The sequence below is a fragment of the Lepidochelys olivacea genome (assembly GCF_965140295.1).
Source record: "Lepidochelys olivacea isolate rLepOli2 genome assembly, chromosome: 8".
Taxonomy (NCBI): Eukaryota; Metazoa; Chordata; order Testudines; family Cheloniidae; genus Lepidochelys; species Lepidochelys olivacea.
The window spans coordinates 107,065,650-107,085,791 of NC_140418.1; the positions used below are offsets into that span (position 1 = coordinate 107,065,650).

Below are 20,142 nucleotides of genomic sequence, written 5' to 3' on the forward strand. Positions count from 1 at the left end.
GCCCCTCCAGGGGCTGGCAGGGCCTGGGCAGAACTTGCTGGAGCCCCAGCCCAGGATAGCTCTTGGGGCCGTGTCCCTGGAGGAGATGCCAAGGGCCGTGGCAGACCTGCTGGCCTTCACAGCCCACAGCATGGCCCATGTCACGCCCCCTAGCATGCTCTTCATTGGGCTCCAGGCTCGGGATCCAGGGCACACACTCCCCCTGCATGCAAACTCTGCTTAGCCAATGCTTTCACGGAAGGCTCACAAGACCCAGCCGACTCTGCCCCAGGTAGGGGGCAACTTCCTCCTCCTCACAGCACCCTCAGACCCAAGCCCCGAGAATTCCCCACTCTGTGAGCGACAGCAGGGGGATGACGCGGACTCAGAGTAAAGGTTAAGGGTTCCACGTTCTCCCTCGGGGCTGCCTGGAGACCAGCCACTTGGCTGAGCCCTGGCTGGCGTCAGAGCAGCCAGCACTGAGCTGACAACCCCCCTTCCCCCGCCCACAATCAGCAGCACCTTGGCAGCTGCAGCGCAGAAAGCAAAGGAAGGAGCACAGAGGTTGAACTAGGGGCTAAAAATAGACCATTACCTTGGTGGTGACATTCTGCTGCCTCTTTCCAGCGGGGGACAGAGGCAGACAGGAGCATTTGCTCAGCTCCATTCCCAGCAAGGACAGACAGAGCCTCAGGCTCTCCCCACCCCCACAGCAAGATGTGGGCTGTGATCTCCTGTAACACCTGCTAAGAGGGGCTGGCGCCTGGTGAATACTGCCATGGAGCTGCAGGCTGGGACGCTCGCCCCGCAGTCAGGACAGATCCCAGTGCCTGAGCACAGTTGTCTCCTGGAGAGATGCAGAGATTGCCTGCAAAGGGCCATATTCCCACAGCAGGCAGACACCAGGGCACATCCCAGTCCAGGGTTAATCCTGTGCCACTGAGGGACCCGCTGTCTCTCCTCACTGCCACACAGGGAAGCGCGGCTTGCACTGCAGAGTGGCTAGGGCACGTCAACCAGCAGGGACACAGCCCATGGCCCTGTGCCTTTGTGCCCTGCCTCCACACAACAGCCAGAGAGAGATCAGGCCAAGGAGCTCGGCCATCAGCCGGAGCTCCAAGTCCCAGGGGTCTCCCAAGCTGTGAGGGCTAGCCTCAGGCAGTCTGTTCGGCACAGTAGTGGGGAGCTCCTGCCCCATATCTGGCTGCTGGCAGCAGGATGCATGGCACGCACTGCTCGGGAAGTTAGGAGCTGTGCTCCCTGCTTCAGCACAGAGGTACTGGCCAACACGGCAGCACAAGGGGCTGGGAGTGGCAGGGGATCAGCAGCCCAGCTTCAGATCTCGCTGTCCCGTGCAGGTTCTTCACCAGCCCTATCACGGGGGGCTGAGCGCTGGAGCCTGGCGGGCTCAGCCTAGCCACGATACACTAAGGACGACAACAATGCCGTTGGCTGTGTGCTAAAGGAAGCCAAGGAACCACCAGTGAAACCAGGGCTCCCAAGACCACTACCCCAGTCATCAGCTCACCCCACAACTGGTCCTGGGAGGATTCGGAGGAACGTAAGAACGGCCAGACTGGGTCAGACCAAAGGTCCATCTAGCCCAGTCCCTGACAGTGGCCAGTGCCAGGTGCCCCAGAGGGAATGAACAGAACAGGGAATCACCCAGTGATCCATCCCCTGTCGCCCATTCCCAGCTCCTGGCAAACAGAGGCTAGGGACATCATCCCTGCCCATCCTGGCTAATAGCCATTGATGGACCTACCCTCCATGAACTTATCTGGTTCTTTTTTGAAACCTGTTATAGTCTTGGCCTTCACAACGTCCTCTGGCAAAGAGTTCCACAGGTGCGTTGTGTGAAAAAATATTTCCTTTTGTTTGTTTTAAACGTGCTGCCTATTCATTTCATTGGGTGACCCCTTGATCTTGTGTTATGAGAAGGAGTACATAACACTTCCTTATTTACTTTCTCCACACCTGTCATGATTTTATAGATCTCTATCATATCCCGCCGTAGTCGTCTCTTTTCCAAGCTGAAAAGTCCCAGGTTTTATTAATCTCTCCTCATATGGCAGCCATTCCAGACCCCTCACCATATTTGTTGCTCTTTTCTGAACCTTTTCCAAGTCCAATATATCTTTTTTGAGATGGGGGGACCACATCTGCATGCAGTATTCAAGATGTGGGTGTACCATGGATTGATATAGAGGCAACATGATATTTTCTGTCTTATTATCTATCCCTTTCTTAATGATTCCCAACGTTGTTCACTTTTTTGACCGCTGCTGCACATTGAGTGGATGTTTTCAGAGAACTTCCCACAATGACTCCAAGATTTCTTTCTTGAGTGGTAACAGCTATATAGTTGGGATTATGTTTTCTAATTTGCATTACTTTGCATTTATCAACATTGAATTTTATCTGTTGCCCAGTCACCCAGTTTTGAGAGACCCTTCTGTATCTCTTCACAGTCTGCCTGGAACTTAACTATCTTGAGTAGTTTTGTATCATCTGCAAATTTTGCCATCTTACTGTTTACCATCTTACTGTTTTGCCATCTTACTGTTTACCCCTTTTTCCAGATCATTTATGAATATATTGAATAGGACTGGGCCCAGTACAGACCCCTTGGGGGACACCACTATTTACCTCTCTCCATTTTGAAAACTGACCATTTATTCCTACCCTTTCTTTCCTATCTTTTAACCAGTTACTGATCCATGAAAGGACCTTCCCTCTTATCCCATGACAGCTTACTTTGCTTAAGAGCCTTTAGTGAGGGACCTTGTCAAAGGCTTTCTGAAAATCTAAATCACTCTATCCACTGGATCCCCCTTCCCCACATGCTTGTTGACCCCTTCAAAGAATTCTAGTAGATTGGTGAGGCATGATTTCCCTTTACAAAAAACATGTTGACTCTTCCCCAACAAATTATGTTTACCTATGTTATGTGTCCAACAATTTTGTTCTTTACTATAGTTTCAACCAGTTTGCCTGGTACTGAAGTCAGGCTTACCAGCTTGTAATTGCCGGGATCACCTCTGGAGCCCTTTTTAAAAACTGGCATCATATTGGCTATCCTCCAGTCACTTAGTATAGAAGTGGATTTAAATGATAGGTTACAGACTACAGTTAGTAGTCCTGCAATTTCACATCTGAGTTCCTTCAGAACTCTTGGGTGATACCATCTGGCCCTGGTGACTTATTACTGATCAATTTGTTCCAAAACCTCCTCTAATAACAACACAATCTGCGACAGTTCCTCAGATTTGTCACCTAAAAAGAATGGCTCAGGGTTGGGACTCTCCCTCACATCCTCAGCCGTGAAGACCGATGCAAATAATTCATTTCGTTTCTCCGCAATGGCCTTATCGTCCTTGTGTGCTCCTTTAGCACCTCGATTGTCCAGTGGCCCCACTGGTTGTTTAGCAGCTTCCTGCTTCAGATGTACTTAAAAAAAATTATTGCGATTACTTTTCGAGTATTTGGCTAACTGTTCTTCAAATTCTTTTTTGGCCTTCCTAAATATATGTTTACATTTCATTTGCCAGAATTTATGTTCTTTTCTATTTTCCTCACTAGGATTTAACTTGCATTTTTTAAAGGATGCCTTTTTGCCTCTCACTGGTTCTCTTACTTTGTTGTTTATCCAGGGTGGCACTTTTTTGGTTCTCTTACTATGTTTTTTAATTTGGGGTATACATCTAAGTTGAGTCCCTATTATGGTGTCTTTAAAAAGTTTCCATACAGCTTGCAGGCTCTGTACCATTTAGTTTCTCTTTAACCTCCTCATTTTTGTGTAGTTCCCCTTTCTGAAATTAAATGCTACTGTGTTGGGCCGCTGTGGTGTTTTCCCTGCCACAGGGATGTTAAATTTAATTATATTATGGTCACTATTACAAAGCGGTCCAGCTATATTCACCTCTTAGACCTGATCTTGTGCTCCATTTAGGATTAAATCAAGAATTACCTCTCTTCTTGTGGGTTCCAGGACCAGCTGCTCCAAGAAGCAATCATTTAAAGTGTCAAGAAACTTTCATCTCTGCATCCCGTCCTGAGGTGACATGCACCCAGTCAATATGGGGATAGTTGAAATCCACCATTATTAGTGAGTTTTTAATTTTAATAGCCCCTTTAATCTCCCTGAGCATTTCACGGTCACTATCACCATCCTGGTCAGGTGGTCGGTAATATATCCCTACTGCTATATTCTTATTATTCGAGCATGGAATTACTATCCATAGAGATTCTGTGGTACAGTTTGGTTCATTTAAGATTTTTACTTCATTTGATTCTACACTTTCTTTCACAGCTAATGTCACTCCCCCACCAGCACGACCTCTTCCGTCCTTCTGAAAGATTTTGTACCCTGGTATTACTGTGTCCCATTGATTATCCTCATTCCACCAAGTTTCTGTATGCCTCTTATATAAATATCCTCACTGAATATGAGGCATTCTAGCTCACCCATCGTATTATTTAGACTCCTAGCATTGGTATATAAGCATTTTAAAAACGTGTCACTTTTCAGCTGTCTGCCATTACGTGATGTAATTGAATGGTACTTTTTTTTCATTTGACTGTTCCTCATCCAAATGTAGATGCTGGGGCGGAGGAAGGGAAGGGCACACACAGGGTGAGGCAGTCAGCGAAGCCTGCCAGGGCGTGGAGGCCTCTAAGGCCTGGAGCCTCTGCACTGAGCTGATGTGTCATCACAAGGAAAAGGGGGGTTGCAAAAGCCCAGGAGGAGGGAGACCTGTAGCAAACTCCAGCCCTATCCACTAGTCGTGCTACCTGCACAGACCCCAAACAGCCCAGGGGTAAGGCCATCAGATTCTAACAGGCCAGCTCCAGGAGACAGGCGGTGCTCCTGGAGGCCAAGCCAGAAGCCTCTTCAGCTTAGGAGAAGACAAGACTGCAGGCCCAACAACAGATAATGTGTCACCCCAGCTCCCTCTGCAGCTGGCAGCCAGAGACGCAGCCAGGGGCTGGACAATCAGGCCTGCTGTTGGGCAAAGCAGGGGTGTGAAGTTTTAATTAGCCATGCTAATGAGGCCCTGGAAGTGCTTGGGCTCTTGTTCCAGCTCAGACCCCAAGGGAATGTGGGGGTGGGGAAACCGAGCCACAGGGCCCATGCTCCTAATCTCACCCTCCTGCAATGGCTTTGAACCGCTTGGGCCAAACTTTGGCCATGCAGAGCTGCAGGGAGGCAGACACTTAGAGGACAGGCCTGCCCAGAGAGCCCCCGGCTGGCACATACCAAGCCCCTCTCCGCAAGTTCTGGCGGCCATGGCAGGAGTTCTATGAAGGACAAGCAGACCCGTGCCTCCCCTCCCCTGCACTAGAACGTGTGTCTGGGTTTGGGCTGGCATGAGGGAGGGAGCTAAGGAAAGGGAACAGCAGCAGCCTCTCCTCTACCATGGCCTACTGGTGACGTGCCCCAGCGAGTTCCCAGCAGGTCCCCCCGCAACCTCTCCTGGCTGGAGCTGGGCTCTGTTCCCAGCTCTGCTCAGCCACACCCCGACAGGGGCAGTACTGGAGGGAAAAGGGCCCATTTCAGACATTCACATGGAGGGTAAAGGCCTGGGTGCAGTGCTCGAGCCATAAACGAGGAGGCAGCCCAATACCCATCTGTGCGCAGTCCCTCACCAAGCCAGTGCCCACTGAGTTACCCTGACATGCCTGGGAACACGTGGTCGGGGAACGCCAGGTGTTCTAGCCCACACAGCAGCGACTCCGGGCCAGAGAGCAGTGTCGTATGTTCCTGCACGCATGGGCCTGCCCCCCAGCTCTGCCACCGAGCCACACTTAGTTGCAAGAGGAGGCTGAGGCCTGACTTGGCCATGAGCTGCTCCAGGCTACATTGCCCAGTGCAATGCATGCTTGGGGAGGGCAGGACTCCCAGCTCTCGCCCCCCCCTTCCAAACAGATGCAGGGCTGCAGTGTGGGCTCTGAGGTGCTAATAGAACAGGGAGCATGGCAGTGACCTGGGCAGTGCCTGGACCCCCAGCCAGCTGCCCACTTCCCCACAGCTCTGCCACTGCACAAGGGACGGTCACTTACCTGCAGCGTGTACCAGAAGGTGAGCGTCAGGGAGCTGGTGGTTTCGTTGACAGGGTAGTGCCCGGGGATACCAGTGCAGAACATGATCATGTTGACCAGCGCCAGGAAGCTCTGCCAATGCTGCACCTGGTCCAGCAGGGCTCTGGGGGGACAGCAGAGGGCACCCGGACTGCTGTGATAACCGGGCCCACAGAAGAAGCGAGTGGTAGCTACAGACTCTCAATAGCCCACCACTACAAATGCTGCTGGGGAAAGGTGCCAACAGCAAGGCAGCCAAAACTACTCCAAACAAAAAGGCCCCCTAATGGAACTCGAGGCCTGCGTTAACAGCCCGGCTGGCACACAAGAACAGCGCGAGACCAGAAATCAAAGGCCAAAATGGGCGTATCAGAAATTAGGCCTAACTGGTGAACAAAATAATGAGGGGATGGGCTATTCCACACACCACTCCCCTCAGGTGCTTGCAGAGAAAAGACTCGGGGGGAAAATCATCAGCAGAAGAATAAGCTGTCTACTGACAATTGCTGAAGCAAGCTTTATCATGGCTGCCACTCGCACTGTCTCCAGGGATCCCAGGATCTACCCTAACATTAAGCGGGGGGTGGGGAACAGACTTTTGTCATCCTGGGCCTGAATCATAGAATCATAGAATGAGAGACATCCCAGCCAGGCCAGGCCAGAGAGAGGCACCCAGATGACATTGCCACCTCTGTCTCTAATGGTTCTAATGGTTCTGGCTAATCTTCCAACCACCTCCTGAGACGGAGACTATCATATCCCCCATGTGTCCTCTCTCTTCCCACTTTCTCTCTTCTCTCTCCTATAGCTCTCCTTCTGGCTCAGCAGAGTTTGGCTGAGCTGGCCAATACTGTCTATTCTGCAATGCTGCTGAAAGCTTGCGACCAGAGAAGCAACTAAAATCAATGCCCTAAATAGCCCGATGCCGGTACCAGTTTGCCAAGCCTTGGAGTGGCTGATACGCCTGTGGGCTGGGCCTGTGTTTCTCCAGCAGTGAGGATGCAAGAGAGTCAATATCATAGACAGGAGCTGCAGCCTCTCTCCTTGCTGCTCTTTTCTCTCCCACTTTTATGTATGTTCGTCTGGTTTCATCTTCTAGGAAACAGGATCAAACTTCAACAGCAGCAGCTCCAGGCCAGCTCCACTAACCCCAAAAGGCCAGTTACTCCCGTCTCTGACACCATCTACCAGGATGTCGAGTGAGGGGACGGGGGCTTTCTAAAACAAGGGATGTTGTTACAACGAAAACCTGACTAAATACTTCACATTTCAAAGGCTTCAAATGGTTTTCCTTCTTTTTCTGTATCTTTAATGAAAGGCTGAAGGGTTGTTCCTGGTGTCTGCCTTGGGACAGAGCAGTCCAAGGTCTCTGGATAGCAAACCCTGACCCCTTGTTTAACACTGTTTAATGCTGGACAGTTTCAGGGTCATGTTAACACTAGGGCTGTCGATTAATCACAGTTAATTCACACAATTAACTAAAATAAATTAACTGATTAAAAAAATTAATGGTGATTAATTATTGTTAAACAATAGACTACCAATTGAAATGTATTAAATATTTTGGATGTTTTTCTACATTTTCAAATACATTGATTTCAATCACAACACAGAATACAAGGTGTACAGTGCTCACTTTATATTACTACTTTTTTATTACAAATATTTGCACTGTAAAAATGATAAAAGAAACAGTATTTTTCAATCTACCTCATACAAGTACTGTCATGCAATCGCTTTATCATGGAAGTGCAACTTACAAATGTAGGGTTTTTTTGTTACACAGCTGCACTCAAAAACAAAACAATGCAAAACTTTAGAGCCTACAAATCCACTCAGTCCTACTTCTTGTTCAGCCAGTTGCTAAGACAAACAAGTTTGTTTACATTTACAGGAGATAATGCTGCCTGCTTCTTATTGACAATGTCACCTGAAAGTCAGAACAGGCGTTCACATGGCACTTTTGTAGCCAGCATTGCAAGGTATTTATGTGCCAGATATGCTAAACATTCATATGCCCCTTCATGCTTCGGCCACCATTCCAGAAGACATGCTTCCATGCTGATGATGCTTGTTAAAAAAAAAAATGTGTTAATTAAAATTGTGACTGAACTCCTTGGGGGAGAATTGTATGTCCCCTGCTCTGTTTCACCCGGATTCTGCCATATACTTCATGTTATTGCAGTCTCGGATGATGACCCAGCACATGTTGTTCGTTTTAAGAACACTTTCACTGCAGATTTGACAAAACGCAAAGAAGGTACCAATGTGAGATTTCTAAAGATAGCTACAGCACGTAACCCAGGGTTTAAGAATTTGAAGTGCCTTCCAAAATCTGAGAGGGACGAGGTGCGGCGCATGCTTTCAGAAGTCTTAAAAGAGCAACACTCTGATGCGGAAACTACAGATACCAAACCACCAAAAAAGAAAATCAACCTTCTGCTGCTAGTATCTGATTCAGATGATGAAAATGAACATGTGTCGGTCCGCTCCGCTTTGGATCGTGATCGAGCAGAACCCGTCATCAGCATGGACACATGGCCCCTGGAATGGTGGTTGAAGCATGAAGGGACATATGAATCTTTAGCACATCTGGCACGTAAATATCTTACGATGCCGGCTACAACAGTGCCATACGAACGCCTGTTCTCACACAAGACATGGTCAGCATTATCTCCTGCAAATTGAAACCAAACTTGTTTGTCTGAGGATTGGTTGAAGAAGGACTGAATGGACTTGCAGGTTCTAAAGTTTTACATTGTTTTATTTTAGAATGCAGGTTTTTTTGTACATAATTCTACATTTGTAAGTTCAACTTTCATGATAAAGAGACTGTACTACAGTACTTGTACTAGGTGAACTGAAATATACTATTTCTTTTGTTTTTTACAGTGCAAATATCTGTAATGAAAAATATAAAGTGAGCACTGTACGCTTTATTCTGTGTTGTAATTTAAATCAATATATTTGAAAATGTAGAAAACATCCAAAATATTTAAATAAATTGTATTCTATTATTGTTTTATTGCATGATTAATTTTTTTAATTGCGCAATTAATTTTTTTAATGGCTTGACAGCCCTAGTTAACATCTTTGGCTTTTTGGGCCCATATATTCCATCTAAATGAATATAACAGGCCCCTACGCTAATAAGGACCCAGGGCAAGGCCAAGCCCCACCGAGAGCACGGATATGCCACCGTGGCTGGGCGCAATCTCTGAAGTGAGGCTGTGCTGGTGTAGCTGGCTAGTCTGGACTCAGTCCCCCTTAAAATTCCCTTCTAGTGAAGAAGCTCGGGTAAGGTGCAGGCCCCGGTATGCCCACAGGCCTGCTAACCAGTGCAGCAGGCTGCCCCAGGAGGGGATGGGGAGGATGACAGGTCCCGTGGGCTCCTCCATACACACTCAGAGGCGAGGTGGGAGGAGCAGCAGGGGATGGCCCGTTCAGCTCAGCATTTGAAGGCGACATTCCCCCTTCCCCCAGGAAATCTGACACAGCACCATGCAGATTTGCCCAGCCACAGCGATAAGGAGGGGCGCAGTAGAGACCAAGTACCCACTCCCCCATCCCCAGGGGACATCATGGCATCAGCCCAAGCGAACATTCCCCCTCCACAAGAGCATGGGCACTTCCAGGGCAGTGCCAAGCCCTTGGATCCCCAACTCACCGGGAATGGTTCTCTCCCAGGGCCACAGCAATTCGGCAGATCCCATGCGACGTCTCCATGTCCCCACCCTGGACGGCCTGGCGCAGCTGCTCCTGTAGGCTCAGCACAGGGGGGATGAGCTTCAACAGGGTGTTCACGTACCTGCCAGCAGAGGAGAGTCTGCATCAGGTACAAGGAGACATTCACCCACCCCACAGGCCCTGTCCCCTGCCAGGAGATGGTCTCACCTTCCCTCCCTCCCACCCACCACACGGCCAAGTCTTTGGTTAAAAGTAACCGGTTAAAAGATAGGAAACAAAGGGTAGGAATAAATGGTCCATTTTCAGAATGGAGAGGGGTAAATAGTGGTGTCCTCCAGGGGGTCTGTACTGGGCCCAGTCCTATTCAACATATTCATAAATGATCTGGAAAAAGGGGTAAACAGTGAGGTGGCAAAATTTGCAGATGATACAAAACTACTCAAGATTGTTAAGTCCCAGGCAGACTGCGAAGAGCTACAAATCTGGATGACAGGGCAACAAAATGGCAGATAAAATTCAATGTTGATAAATGCAAAGTAATGCAAATTGGAAAACATAATCCCAACTATACATATAAAATGATGGGGTCTAAATTAGGTGTTACCACTCAAGAAAGAGATCTTGGAGTCATTGTGGATAGTTCTCTGAAAACATCCATTTAATGTGCAGTGGCTGTCAAAAAAGTGAATAATGTTGGGAATCATTAAGAAAGGGATCGATAATAGACAGAAAATATATTGTCTCTATGTAAATCCATGGTACGCCCACATCTTGAATACTGCGTGCAGATGTGGTCGCCCCATCTCAAAAAAGGTATATTGGACTTGGAAAAGGTTCAGAAAAGAGCAACAAAATGATATAGGGTATGGAATGGATGCCATAGGAGGAGAGAGTAATAAAGACTGGGCCTTTTCAGCTTGGAAAAGAGACGACTAAGGGGGGATATGATAGAGATCTATAAAATCATGACTGGGGTGGAGAAAGTAAATAAGGAAGTGTTATTTACTCCTTCTCATAATACAAGAACTAGGAGCCGCCAAATGAAATTAATGGGCAGCAGGTTTAAAACAAACAGAAGGAAATATTTTTTCACACAACGCACTGTCAACCTGTGGAACTCCTTGCCAGAGGATGATGTGAAGGCCAAGACTATAACAGCGTTCAAAAAAGAACTATATAAAATTCATGGAGGATAGGTCCATCAATGGCTATTAGCCAGGATGGGCAGGGATGATGTCCCTAGCCTCTGTTTGCCAGAAGCTGAGAATGGGTGACAGGGGATGGATCAACTTGATGATTCCCTGTCCTGTTCATTCCCTCTGGGGCACCTGGCATTGGCCACTGTCGGAAGACAGGCTACTGGGCTAGATGGACCTTTGGTCTGACCCAGTATAGCCGTTCTTATGTTCTCCTTGGCTCAGACGAGCCAGTGGTTGGCTCCTCATCCCCAGAGGGATGCCCTCCTCCCATCAGCGGGAGATGGGCTTGAGCCAGGAAGGCCACGCAGGAGCCAAGGCCCTTCTGGACCACTCCCACAGCTGAGCCCATGCAGCAGGAGAGAGGAGCCCAGAACCAGCATCAATACAGAACAGGCTTGATGGGGTAGTCCCTGGTCCTCTGTCACCTCTAGGCTCCCCAACAACTCTCCAGCAGCACGTGCTGCCCTGGGCACGAGCCATGGGAGCTCTGGCCCCAGAAGAAGCAGAGGGGGGGTGGGTTTAGTCATCCTCCCCTCCAGACTCTGTGTGCATGGAGGAGCCATGGATCACTCTGCCATGCTCCTCACCTCCCCAGACAGGGTGGGCTGGCAGCAGCTCTAGGGAGAGCCCCAGCCACCATACACTGGCCCTGTGAGGAGGCTCAGGCAGCTCACACGCAGGGGCCTGCCTTGCAGCAGCATCACACCAGTCAGTGTTCACACAAATCTCTCGAGTACATCAAGGAGACGCTTGCCCCTCAGTCGCTGACTCCCCAGTCCTGCTCAGCAGGGAGCTCCGGGGAGTAGGGGGGTACTTTCTGGGCCATCTGTAATGGAAAGCCACTTCATAACTCCAAGTGAGCAGAACACCCAAGCCTAGAGACAGTGCCCTGAGAGCAGGGGTGGCAATCCCCTGGCGCCATGCCCACTCAGCACACCACGCACCTCCACCACCATTACACACCACGCTGCATGTGGGAGACTCACACTTGCTGCACCTGCACTGAGGCAGACGGCTCCCACACCACATGGACACTGTTTGCACCAGTGCCCCCAAGTAGGGGAGTGAGAGAAGTTTCTAGGGAGCAACATCATCAGGGTTACACAAGCTGCAGCAGGCAGGTCATGGCATCTGGGCAGTGCCTGCCACACCTGAATTACGGGCACCCCACAGCTGGCACTAACAGAGCTCTCTGAGCAGGCATTCCTGCGTGCGCAGTGCAGTGGTGCTTTACAACAGAGAAGGCACTGCATGCTTCCTGTCCCATCTCTCCCTTCCCCAGGCCGCCATGGAGGGCTCTTGCCCCACTTGCCAAGCTGGCCCCCTTTTCCCAGGATCAACTACTGCATGCATGCCCATCTCCCGTGCCTAGGCCCCTGATAGCTGCCCGGCACAGCAGCATTCCAGACCATGCAGCAATTCCACCCTTGTCAATCTACTCAGGGCTGCCAATAAGTGATTATAACCCTGGCGACAAGCGAGAAGTGACAGGGAAGAACAGCTGATGGGCCCCCAGAGAGAGGCAGTGCAGGAGGCTAATATGCAGTCTGTCAGTTACCTGGTCACTGAGGCACAATATCTGGAGATGCAGCTATTCCGCGCTCCCCTACCACCCTCACCAAGCAAGAGAGAACATGCAGGCGCACAAGCTCCACGCGGGGTCCAGCACCCCCGGCCCTTACTTGAGAGTGCCGCTGCCAATGAACGAGGAATGGCCAGTGAAGTATGGGTAGGACCAGAGCAGAGTGCTCACTGGGGGCATTTTTATTGTCTTCTGTAAGAGAAGGAAATGCAAAGAACGATAATGTACTTGAAGGCTGAGATTTGATGGCAAAGGAGTTAGGACTTTCCAAGTGAAGGCTCCAAGGGCAGGATGAAGAGTGGAGGTATGTGCTTCCCCCACAGACCCTTTCCTGTGTCCGAGCCATGACTCTGGCAAGCCTTTAAAATGCTGAAAGACTCTTTACAAGCCTGTGGAGCTGGCAGGACCGGGCTGAGGGCTCTGCTGGATTCAAAAGCAGCCTTCACCCTGAAGACCGAGAAGAGACCGCCCTGCAAACCACTTAGAGACCTCCCAGAACCCAGAAACAGCAACGTGGTCTCCTCAAACCACACTGGTGTGGAGATCTCAGGGACAAGGATAGAAAAATAGAAAATTAACATGGCACATCTCAAATGGATTAAAGCTAGCCGATAGATCTCAAAATGTAACTGGGAAAGGGGAATCATTGAGTGGGCGTGTTTCTGGTGGGATCCCGCAAGGCCAGGTGTTGGCCCTACACTATTTAATTTCTTTGAATCAATGACCTGGAAGAAAACATAAAATCATCACTGATAAGGTTTGCAGATCACAAATATTGGGGGAGCAATACATGATGAGGGGACAGGTCACTGATACAGAGCGATCCGGATTGCTTTGTAAGCTGAGTACAAGCAAACAATGCAGTGTTTAAACACAGCTATATGTAAATGTACACATCTTGGAACAAACAATGCAGGCCCCACTTGCAGGATATGGACTCTATCTTGGGCAGCAGCAACTCTGAAAAAGATTGCGGAGTTATGGTGGATAATGAACTGAACACGAGCTTGCAGTGGGATGCTGTAGCCAAAAGAGCTAATAGGATCCTGAGGTGCATAAATGGGAACCTTGAGTAGGTGCAGAGAGGTAATTTTACCTCTGTCTTTGGAACTGGGTGCGACTGCTGCTGGAATCCTGTGTCCAGTTTTGTGGCCATAATTCAAGCAGGATGTTGATAAACTGGAGAAGGTTCAGAAAAGAGCCACGAAAATGATTAAAGGACAAGAAAACCTGCCTTCTAGTGACAGACCCAGAGAGCTCTATCTATTTAGCTTAATAAAGAAGGTTAAGGGGTGATGATTCCAGTCTAAGTATCTACATGGGGAACAAATAGTTACAAATGGGATCTTCAGTCCAGCAGAGGAAGGTCTAACACCATCCAATGGCTGGAAGTTGAAGCTAGACAAATTCAGACTGGAAATAAGGCCTAAGTTTTTACAGGAAGGGGAATTAACAATTGGAACAATCTACCAAGCGTCATGGTGGATTCTCCATCACTGGCAATTTTAAAATCACAACTCCATGTTCTTCTAGAAGCTCTGCTCTAGGAATTATTTGGGGGTAGCTCTCTGGCCTGTTATACAGGTCAGACTAGATGATCATAATGGTCCATTCTGGCCTTGGGACCTATGAAAATAAAACCGGGGAGTGTGCCTTTACCCTATGGCAAAACATAGAAGAGACTGGGCCTGGGGAATCTGCACTAAGCAACGAGCACTGAGACAACGTGTAATGACAGGCAGAGAGCTGGCACCCCAAAGCGAGATATTAGGATTCTGTGCCGGAGAAGATGGATTTTGTTGCCCTGAGTGACCTGGTGGAAGATCAAATTCTCATCTAACTGAGCCTCAGTATAAAGGAGGCTGCTCTCTGCTGAGCCCTGCTATCAAATTCCAGCGCAATCGAACTGTGGACAGATCCTTTATCTAACTATCAGGAGAGAAAGAATGGCTGAACAATGAGGGACAATCTGATCTTCCCTGACCAGCAACCCAGCAGCAAAGCGTAAGGGTTTTCTGATCAAAGAATCTGTGTGCACTCCACCAGGGGAAGATCTGAGCCTGCTCTTCTAGAGAAGCTTCCTCTTCTGGGATGGGAATCCAGTAGCCTGGTTACTGGAGAGGACAGACCAAGAACAGCAAAAGAGGACACCAAGTGATCCACCCAGCACTTTCTCAGGGGACAGGAACTGCCCATTTCAAATGGCGCGCCTTAGTTCCTGGCTCCCATTCTCCCCACATGCTGGCGTGGAGTGGCGATGTGTCATCCTACTAGCAGAAAGGGACCAAAAAATGAAGTAATATCCCCCAGCCTATGGATAGGGCTGGGCAGATGGAGAGACCCAGTTCTGCCCCTTTCTCCAACCACTGGAGGTAGGTCCACCCCAGCCTTCTCATTGGCACCAGTTCAGTCAGTCTCTCCCCACACCGGCCCTAAGTCTACGCAGGAGCTGCCTGCAGCTCCCAAGGCTCCCCCAGTCTGTGCAGAGATGCTGGAGCCAGCAGTTTCTAAGCAAGTCCCTTACCAGGTCAGCCCACACAGCACTGCTCTCCTCCCTGGCACCACTGCCAGTGGGAAGGTGAGGGACACAAAGCCACTTGCCTCGTCAATGCTGCCATTCATTGGTAAAGCACAGAGGGCTGCAAACTGCCACAATAGATAATGTGCTCTCCTGCTACAGAGATCTTTGTCCCACCTCACACGAGCTAGCAAAGCACGCACTACTCCCCCCTTCTTAGAGAGAAGGACAGTAAGGTGCAGAGATAACAGATTACTTAGTAAGTCAGTGTCAGGGCTGGGAACAGAACCCAGAAGTCCTGGGCTCCCAGGCCACATTGGGTATGCCTATACTGCAAGTAGACACCTGTGGTGGACCAGTGCCAGCTGACTCCGGGAGCTCAGACTAAGGGGCTGTTTAACAACAGTGTAGATATTTGGGCTCAGGCTGGAGTCTGGGCTCTAGGACCCTCCCCCCTCGCAGGGCCCCAGAGCCCAGTTTCCAGCCCGAGTGTCTAGCAAGGAAACAGCCCCGTAGGCCGAGCTGGCTGGCACAGGCAGCCGCAGGGGTCTAACTGCAGTGTAGATGTACCCAATGTTTCTCTGAATGAAGCTCCTGACAGTCTGAAATGCCAACATACCATGCCTAGTGGGGCTGTCGTGGTAAGAGGTTGTTGCCGGCACCCAGTGCCAGAGGCGAACAACAGCAAGGTTCATTGCCCGGTGTGCGTCACCCAATAATCACAATGGGGTAGAGAAGCAGAAAAGTTTATCTGAAGCTGCAAACAAGGTACAGGGAGAATAGAATCCGCTGATTGTTACTCCCAAGGGCATTCTACACCAAACGATTAAAAATTCTAAGCAAAAAAAAAAAAAATCCTGCACACCATATTTTAAAATTCTGCTCATTTTGTCAAATAAATGTGGAGGCTGCAGCATGGAGCACAAGGCACTGGCTGCACAGAGGTGGGAGATCACTCTGCAGCTCTCCCCCAGAACACTGACTCAGTGGTGAGGCTGCACCCAATCATGACAGCGCAAGGACTGGGCCTGCCCCAGAAACACCCCAGTGCCGTGCCGTGCCCTGCCCCTCCGTGCCAGGTGTGGGCAGGCAGGCCCACTCTGTCAGGATTCAAGTGTGGAGGGGCTTAGTGTGGGGGGATCCAGGTGTGGGTTGAGAGCGTTCTGTGTGGGGCCATCTGGGTGTAGGCGGCTCAGTGGGAGATCCAGGTGCAGGTGGATCTAGATGCACAGGGGCTTGTTAGCGGGTTCTGGATCCAACAGTAATGGGACGCTGCAGGGGGGGTCTAGGTGAAGGTGGTTGGGGCTCAGCGAGGGGGTGTGTGTCCCAGATGTGGTGGGATAGAGCTCGGCAAGAGGGGTCTGGGTGTGGAGGGAGCCAGATGCTGGGGGAGTAGGGCTCAGTGGGGTGGCAATCTAGATGCAGCTGGTTGGAGCTCGGTCTGGTGGGGATCCGGGTGGCTCATCGGGGTGGTCTAGGTGCAGGGGGAGTGGGGCTCGTCATGGGGGTGTGGGGCTCAGCGGGAGGGTCTGAGTATGAGGGGGTCTGGATACATGCTGTTGGGCAGGTGGGAGAGCAGCTCCCCGTACAGTGATCCCTTCCCCTGCAGCTGAGAAGCGATGGGTGCAGGAAGCTGGGGTGGAATTTGCAGAGCTTCCTACAGCTGGGGGGGAAATCTGGGGGTGGGTCTGCCCTGGATGCCGTGCTGGGGAAGAGGAAGTCCTGTCCTACCCAGCCCAGCCAAGACTAGCAGCTGAGCCCGGCGCAGGGTAGGAGCCACCAGCCAGGTCTTCCCCAATCCTTCCCTCTGCCCTACTGTGATTTACCTCTCTGCTAGCTGCCATGGGCACCCAAAACATACTGCTAGGGACGGTCGCATGACTGCTCTTGTGGCTTCCCTTTGCTTCCCCCTCAGAAAGTCATTTTTTTGCAGGGAAGCAAAGAAATCTGTGGGGGACATAAATTCTGTGCATGCGCAGTGTCGCAGAATTCCCCTAGGAGTAGACGGTCCATCAGACCCCAAATCTTTTACAGAGTCCCTGCTTCCCAGGAGGCCAGAACCAGCCCTCCTTGGGGAGGTGAGTGACTCACTGTGTGGAGTCTGCCACTCGATCAGGGTCCAGGTCAGCGGAGGAACACTAAGGATGGTCTCTGCCCGCAGCTCCAGGATGGGAGGCAGGGAGGATACACAAGCAGCACAGGTGCCAGGGCTAGGCACCTGCAAGAACGAAGATGGGAGAGCAGGGAGGAATGTGGCTCAGAAGCAACCGGAACCTCAGAGATGGATGTGGAAAGAGCCAGACAGACAAAAAGGTCAGGAGACTCCCTGGAGGCTTTTGGGAGAACTGGATGGGCTGCGGCTCCTCTCACCGCTGAGCAACACAGACAGGAGTGGGTGGGGCCGAGCGAACCCAGGAAGGAGAAGAAACAAGCGGGGCAGAGCCAGGGTGGACCAACGCTGTGTGCCAGCTGCTCGTGGTGACTCTGCCCACTCAGAGTGCTGCAAGGAGCCTGGGGATGCAGTGAAGGAGGAGCTGTTACAAGACAAAACACTGTTTGGCCCCAGGATACTGTCAGATACCCCCATCCAACACACCCTGTCCCCTCCCAAGGCCAATGGAGTCCCTTCTAGGGAACCTCATGTCTCTCCTATGCTCCCAAAGATAGACACAGGGAGAAACGCAGTGGGGAGTCATACCTAACAAGCAGGGAGATGTTCCCGCCGGTGTGACAGATGCACAGGGATGGCTGGCTGGTGTCCCACAGAACAAACGATGATGAAGACGGACACACTGCAGTGTAGACATAACCAATTAAACACCCATGGCTGGCCCATGGCAGCTGACTCAGGCTCGAGGGGCTCAGGCTAAGGGGCTGTTTAATTACCATATAGACGTTCGGGCTCTGACTGGAACCTGGGCTCTAGGACCCTGTGAGATGGGGGGTTCCAGACAAGCCTGAATGTCTACACCACAATTAAACATCCCCTTAGCCCAAGCATGCTGGCACAGACCAGCCACAGGTCTAATTGGAGCATAGGCATACCCTGAAAGAGCAGACATCCACTAGCCTGCTCTGGTTCTATAAGACTTAAGGACGCAGGGCAGCAGGGAGGGGACTGTGAATGTCAGGCAGGAAGCTGACGGATCTCAGTGCCCCTCGGACCACAAGAGCGACCAGCATGATAAAAGAACCAGGACGGGGGAAGAGCAGGACAGCAGCGTAAAGTGAACGGAGGAAACTGGCTGCTGGATTGATACAAGCGGTAATGCATTGAGGCTACGATCAAGGATCCACAGACCTACAGCCTACGGGGAGAGCACCTGCTATTCTGGACAGACAGGAGCAACGGTGTCAGCAGCAGCAGCTCAGACCCAACACCCGACATCACCAAGGAGGAGCACTCAGGCCCCAGGTTCATGCACCCTGGCAGGCCAGACAGACCGAAACAGCAGGCGGAGAGAAGGGGAGTGGAGTCCCACTATCCAGCCCCAATGTTGGGATCTGCCACCTTGGTATGTCCTGATGGGCTGGGTCCTTTGCTACTGTCACCGTGGTCACATCACCGCCTCAGCACTTCAGCTCCCTTATCCACAGAGCAGCGACAACACTGACCTACCCCACAATGCCCAACTCAAACAGACTGATGTTTGCCTGCTGACTGACAGCATGAGGTGCCTCCCCATCTTATATTTACTACTGTTGCATCAGGATCAGCCCCCACAGCCCCCCACCATTCATTATCACAGCGTACTGACTGCTCAGATGTGCGCGCTCAGCACTGTGTGAAGAGCTAAGGACAATCCCTCTCCTGAGCAGCTGCCAGCTCAGAACAATGTCTCAGAGCAAGGCCTCGTGCCTCACGCTGCCCCTCTAGCGGTATGCCCGCCCCCGGAGATCTGTGCTGCGCAGTGCCTGGCACCGAGTCTGTGCCGACAACACGTCTCCTCTCTGTTTTCCTGACGCGGCAGCCCCAGAACAATGCACGCTGACCAGGACGGTCAGGTTTGCGCACGTTCCATAGTGTTCAGTGCAAGGTGCTTTACATATTAGTAAGTGATAAAAACTCAGTGCGCTCAAAGCCTGGGTATCTCATCCCTGCACACCATGGGAGAGGGGGATTAAAGTTCCTGCCTGCTCCAGGGGAGATGGTCAGACTGCAGAGTCCAGCGGACCAAGTAGGAGGCTGGGAACCAGATATTCCTGAGTTCTAGTCCCAGCCTTGAGGCCAATTCCCATGTGCCATTGGGCAGTCACTTGGCTCCCTGTGACCTTGGTTTCCCATCTGTGAGGTGGGGAGAACACAGAGCTCCATCACGGGCTTGGGGAGGACTGGTTTATGAAATGCTGTGAGGGCCAGTAGTGGATGCTAGAAACCCCCTCCAGGTACCTGTGTCCTTGGCAAGGCTTTCCTTATGGCTCCCCAGGCTGTCAGTCCAACACCTCTCACCAGGCCCAAATTCACATCCAAAGCCCAGCTGTAAGGTCATCACACCCCAAAACACCATGCCACAGGCTCATGAGATGGGAAGGGTAAGGGCTGGAGGAATCACTCCAGGAGAAGCTATCGTAAGTCACAGGATGCTAGCTGGTATCCAGGGCTCCCCTCCCCAACGGTGCCTGCTGCTGTTTCTGGGGACAGGCAGGATGGAAGGAGGGCACACTGGGTCAGCAAGTCAGCTGGGGCCCTGGAAAGAGGGCGATGGTCTGGGGCAACTAACAGAACCGAACATGGCAGCAGCTTCTCTGGTTTTCATATCACGCCCATCACCACAGTGTCTGAGCTTGCCTGGAGTAGACTGTGCCCATTCTCATTTAGTGCTGGTAAAGAAGACTACAGCTCCCAGGAAGCAATGCTCCATCACCATCCAAACAATCAGGCATGCTGGGACCTTTAGTCTCCAGAAGCAGCACCTGTGTCTTAGAAGACCCTGTGAACCTTGGCCTAGACTTCAGCAACCTGTGCCCTAGAATCAGCGTCTGCACCAATGCTGGGAATCCCGGCAGTTATGCAGACTCCTGTGGAAGAGCCATAGTTTGATGCAGAGCAACACCTAGCCCACCCAGATCTGTAATTCAGCCCTTCTCCTCCCAGG

The 20,142-nt window shown here is 51.0% G+C and overlaps 1 protein-coding gene across 6 annotated transcripts in view; it reads right to left on the minus strand.

Moving 5' to 3' along the window:
• Positions 1–20,142, minus strand: part of IPO13 (importin 13) — a 67,898-nt gene that overhangs the window by 23,502 nt on the left and 24,254 nt on the right. For all 6 annotated transcript variants that reach the window (XR_014712601.1, XR_014712602.1, XR_014712603.1 and 3 more), the window contains exons 3-4: positions 9,728–9,868; positions 6,043–6,184 (exon numbers count right to left, since the gene is read on the minus strand). Coding sequence is in view for 2 of the 6 variants with exons in the window: in XM_084635967.1 (XP_084492093.1) it covers positions 6,043–6,184; positions 9,728–9,868 (283 nt within the window). In the remaining 4 variants the exon portion in view is untranslated. The remainder of the gene's footprint in view (positions 1–6,042; positions 6,185–9,727; positions 9,869–20,142) is intronic.